This window comes from Salarias fasciatus, unplaced genomic scaffold, assembly GCF_902148845.1.
Source record: "Salarias fasciatus unplaced genomic scaffold, fSalaFa1.1, whole genome shotgun sequence".
Taxonomy (NCBI): Eukaryota; Metazoa; Chordata; class Actinopteri; order Blenniiformes; family Blenniidae; genus Salarias; species Salarias fasciatus.
Genome location: NW_021941376.1, coordinates 119,281 through 124,029, shown reverse-complemented (window position 1 = coordinate 124,029; position 4,749 = coordinate 119,281). Strand labels below are relative to the sequence as shown.

Below are 4,749 nucleotides of genomic sequence, written 5' to 3'. Positions count from 1 at the left end.
CACACACACACACACACACCCTCCGACTATGAAAGGCTCCTGTCAGCGTATTCCCTGTTGCTGTCTGGCTTCAATACACAGGCAGGCGCTGCTGCAGGTTTCACTTTAAATCTGGAGATTAAAACTGAAGAATCTCTTTTACTTTCTGAACTGAAAAAATAGAACTTATTTTCAGATTTGAGGTGTTTATTGATTTTTGGGGCATTTTTAAAATGAGATCTGAAGTACCAGCCGAGCTCGCAGCACAGCAGAAATCTACTTCCTGTTCGGTTATCGGAGTAAAGTCGGCGTTTGATTTGTTCTTCAAATCAGGACGTGAAATATTCTGGAGCCAAACTGATCCTCCAATCCTGACGTTTGTCGGTGGTCTGCAGTTTTCGGGGAGATTCAGCATCAGCATGAAGACAGACTGTTTTGTGGCTCGTTCCACTGAATCCTTGTTCCATACAGGAGACGATGAAACGTCGGTTTTCCAGACGTCATTAAAAAACCACATGGTCTCGTATTTGTATAATTCACTGCAGAATACAAACACCACTAACGTAGACGGGAAACCGAGCTGGGTGTTCAGACACCACAGGATGCTGGACACCAGCCTTCTACACACACGAGGGAAGGCACAGCTTGACACAGCTCAGGTGTTGCACAGATTTCACGACACTAAATCACCACGACGTAGATTCTTTCCTGAAATGTCATCTCAGTGTGATAAATGTGGCTCACCAGGGGAACCTTCACTTCATAGATACTGTTTGTGCCCAAACCTGCAGAACTTCTGGAAAGGAATATTTAGGTTTAGTGGTTTAAGTAGCGTTTGAGTGTGTGTGTGTGTGTGTGTGTGTGTGTGTGTGTGTGTGTGTGTGTGTGTGTGTATCCGGAGGTGTAATCCCGGTTATTTGTCTGGTTTTAGACTTAGTATCAGAAGTGAGAGTTCCTCCAGCTCTGCAGTCTGGAAGCTTCAACCTGGATCAGGTTGAAGAATCAGGAGCAGCTGATGATCGTCTTCCTGAAAACCTGCAGGAGGTTTGAAAGCTTCGAGAGAGCCAGGCTGTTGATGTGAGGCTGTTTTTAATCATTAGGGTTTTTTTTTGTTTCAAATCCCCCCCCCCCCCCCCCTCCCCCTCCCCGGAGGGCTACCAGTTCATGCAGGTTGTACTCCAATTTTGACTAATTTCAACCTTGTAGGTAGGAGATAAAGGGACGCCAACACTTTTCAGACTCTCAGAGTTTGTCTTTAAGAACGAATGTTATTGTTTCTCAGTGCAGAGTTTCTGTCAGCTCAGTTCGCCGAGTGGCTGTTGGTACGTCTTTCTTCCAGAACGAGAGAATGAGCTTCTTCGCTGTAAGGAGCCCATAAGACAAGAAATGTTTGTGAGCTACACTCAACCTCCTTTGCCTGTCTGACATTCCTCGGATAATTAATATGGGATCGGTTTCTATTTCTTGCCCTAGTATTTTTGAAAATAAACTAAGTGACATTCAATATTGACAGTAATCAGAGTACTGAGAACCTGTGAAGTAAAACTCCCGTAACTTTGCTTGGATTGTCATTAATTCTACATTAAAACGTTAAAAGATTGATGTTTAAAATCCTGATTAATCACATTACTGAAGTTTTGCAGTGTTGCATTGGAAGGCGGTTTGCAGCAGAACCGAAGTCTTCCTCAGTCCAGGAGGTGAAGCTTCTTCCTGCAGCGACTCATTTCTGACCAGAGCGTCTGGATCAGAACCAAACTGTTTCCTTTGTCACCTGGCTGGATTTTCTTTCAAAATAAAGTGTCATGTAGACAAACTGAACACAATGTCTGTTTTATGATGAAGTTTTCAAAGTGAAAAGAAACCCTCAGCCTAACTATGATTAATGACGATTAAAAAAACAATAATCTTTAGTCATCCCTGCATTGATTAATCACAATTAGAGATTAACTCTGACAGTCCTAGTTGATAAAAGCATTAGTTATTTTTTAATGCAGATCTTTACTTTCTAATCAGCGTAAAGGAAAAAGTCTCAACATGTTTCTCTGAACAGCAGCAGCCTCAAGTGTGTGTGTGTGTGTGTGTGTGTGTGTGTGTGTGGGGGGGGGGGGGGGGGGGGGGATCCCTTCCCTTTTTCCTAACCTAAGCACTGACCGGGCTGTCCTGGTGAAGGTGCAGGTCGGGTTACCGGGCAGGTGACCGTCCAGCGGGTGACGGTCCGGTGGGTGGTCCGGTCCTGGAAGCATCAGAACACAGGAGTCATTGTTAGGGCCGGGGGCGCGCGGGGGGGGGGCTGTGTTTGCGCTCTTCATTAGACATCGAAGTGTCAGCTGCGCAGGATCAACACGGCTCAAAGGCACCGGGCCGCGCGGCCTCTAAATGTGTTTTAACAGTTACTTAAGGCCCGGGAGCCGCTCCGCGCCACCTCCAAATGATGGAAATGAGCCCGCAGAGTTTGCAGAGCTGGCAATAATCCCAGTTGAAAGAGAGGATGTCGTTTTCCTCGGGTGGTGTCAGAAAGCAAATCACCTCCTGTAAAGCGCGCTGAGCGCGCCGCGGGTCCGGCTGATCAAAGACGCGCTGCTGGAGGCTCTGAGCGCTGGAGATGATCCCTGATGACCCCCTTTCATCCACACACTCACACAACAGCTCCCCACTTCAGAGCCGCTCACATTGTTTCAGGAAGAACCAGAGGACGACCTGCGCCAAGACGCGCGTCTCCTCATCCAGAGGAGAGGAGCTGAAGCGTTTCCGTCCTGACGGCGTCTGTCTGCTGCCAGGCCCAGAGGCTCAGACAGGTGATTTAGCGGCATCAAGGCTTCCCAGCGGTCATGATTGCATTAGGAGTTAAGATCCATGCAAGAATTTGTAGGCCAGTAAAGCTGGAGCCCCCCCCCCCCCCCCCCCCCTCCCTCTACCCGCCCCCCCCGGCTCTTCAAAAGCCTTGTCATTCAAAGGCTGAGGATGTTTGACAATCCCAGCTTGTACTACTCCAGCATTAATTGGATGCGTTGTCGGGATGTTGGTCCCTCTCATCTGCTGCTTAGAAAGACAAAGGCCCGGCGGGGGGGCTGTTGACACCTCCGCGTGCTGCCGGGGTATAAAGCAGGGCTCCCCGCACTCAGGAGACACTCGGATCGGCTCGCGCTCAACACGCAACTTCAACCGCTTCGACTGGAAACGTCCGGCAGGATGCAGGTTCCCCCCAGGCCCGTCGGAGCTCACGGATTCTACGTGCGTAATTACGCACCGGCGTCGCTGTACCCGCAACACCCCGGAGCTCCGTGCGAGTCCCCAGCCAAGCCCGCCGGCGGGAAATCCTTCACCATCGAGGCTTTGCTGGCCAAACCGGAGGACGCCGCCGGCGACCGGGAGAGTCCTGCTCAGCGCGGAGCCAAGCCGCAACCCGCGGCCCCCGCCGCGCCTCTCGGCGGCCTGCAGACGGCCCCGGCAGCCTTCGGCTACTCTCCAAACCTGCTGCACTCAGCCTTCCACGCGCATCCTGGATACTCCCTGTACTGCTGCCCGTCCTTCTACCAGTCCTCGTGTCGCGGCGCGTTTTACGCACAAGGTAAAGAACAGGAGAAGTTCCGGAGCAGCGGAGCGCTCCGTGCGGCGGCTGGAGACTGACTCTCTGCTTCCTTCACAGCTCCGGCCTCCAGAGCCAGCGCGGGCCTGCACGCCTTCAAGAGCAAGAGCGGGAAGTCCAAACGGATGCGCACGAGCTTCACCAGCGAGCAGCTGTCCCGGCTGGAGAAGGAGTTCGCGCGGCAGCAGTACATGGTGGGGTCGGAGCGGTTCCTGCTGGCGTCCGCGCTGCAGCTGACCGAGGCGCAGGTGAGTCTCCGCCGGCCGCGCTGCAGCGCCACCTGCCGCCCGTGTGTCTGATCTCTCACGTGCCTCTGCTCTGTGTGTGAAGGTCAAAGTCTGGTTCCAGAACCGGCGCATCAAGTGGCGCAAACAGAGTCTGGAGCAGCAGCAGGCCAAGCTGGCCAAGCTGGGCCTGGCCGCCGCCCCGGAGAGCCCTGGGTCCCCGGGCCGGCGGCGCGGCGGCGGCGAGGAGTCCTCTGACTCCGACGTGGACATCGACGCGTCGGACGACTCCGCTGACCCCTGACCCCTGACCCCGGCGCCCCGGCCCGACCCCGGACCAGGACTCTGTACATACCTCCAGACGCATCTATTTATAGATCATAGCTCTATATTTAACTTCAGTTTCGCTCTTGGCTGAGTCGACGTTTTTACTGGTTTTTGTATATTTGGATGAAATATTGAGAAATATATTTTATGACAAAACGTCTCCTCGTCTCTTTTCCCTCCTGCTTCAGCTGCAGCAGCCTGAACACTGCTCGGGTTTTCAGCCTGGCTTCACTCCGGCTCCAGAAAGTCACTTTCACACAGTTTAAAGTTTTTATTTGAAGTGAGGGGAACCGAACGCAAAGCTCTGCTGTCAGAGAACCACAGAACGCTGCAAAACGCTGCAGAACGCTGCAGAACGCTGCAGAACGCTGCAGAACGCTGCAGAACGCTGCTGCAGAACGCTGCTGCAGAACGCTGCTGCAGAACGCTGCAGAACGCTCTGCCCCTCAGAGCTGAGGAACCGGTACCGGTACCGTCCGGCTGCAGCTGGTTCCTCCTCATGACCTGAAACATTCAGTCCTCGAGTGTGACTGTCTGCAGACTGCATGTTCTCCCTGAGCACTGCAGCGTCTGGCAGTCAGAAAACAGTCCAGATAACACACTGAAGGCCAGCTGATGATGAAGAGGTGTGTG

General features: G+C 52.7%; 1 protein-coding gene across 1 annotated transcript; it reads left to right on the top strand.

The window, feature by feature from the left end:
* Positions 1-3,168: 3,168 nt before the first annotated feature.
* noto (notochord homeobox) lies at positions 3,169-4,093 on the top strand. The gene is made up of 3 exons (XM_030087175.1): positions 3,169-3,547; positions 3,626-3,813; positions 3,896-4,093. Exons 1-3 carry the CDS (start codon positions 3,169-3,171, stop codon positions 4,091-4,093), a joined length of 765 nt encoding a protein of 254 aa, XP_029943035.1.
* The last annotated feature ends 656 nt before the right edge of the window (positions 4,094-4,749 follow it).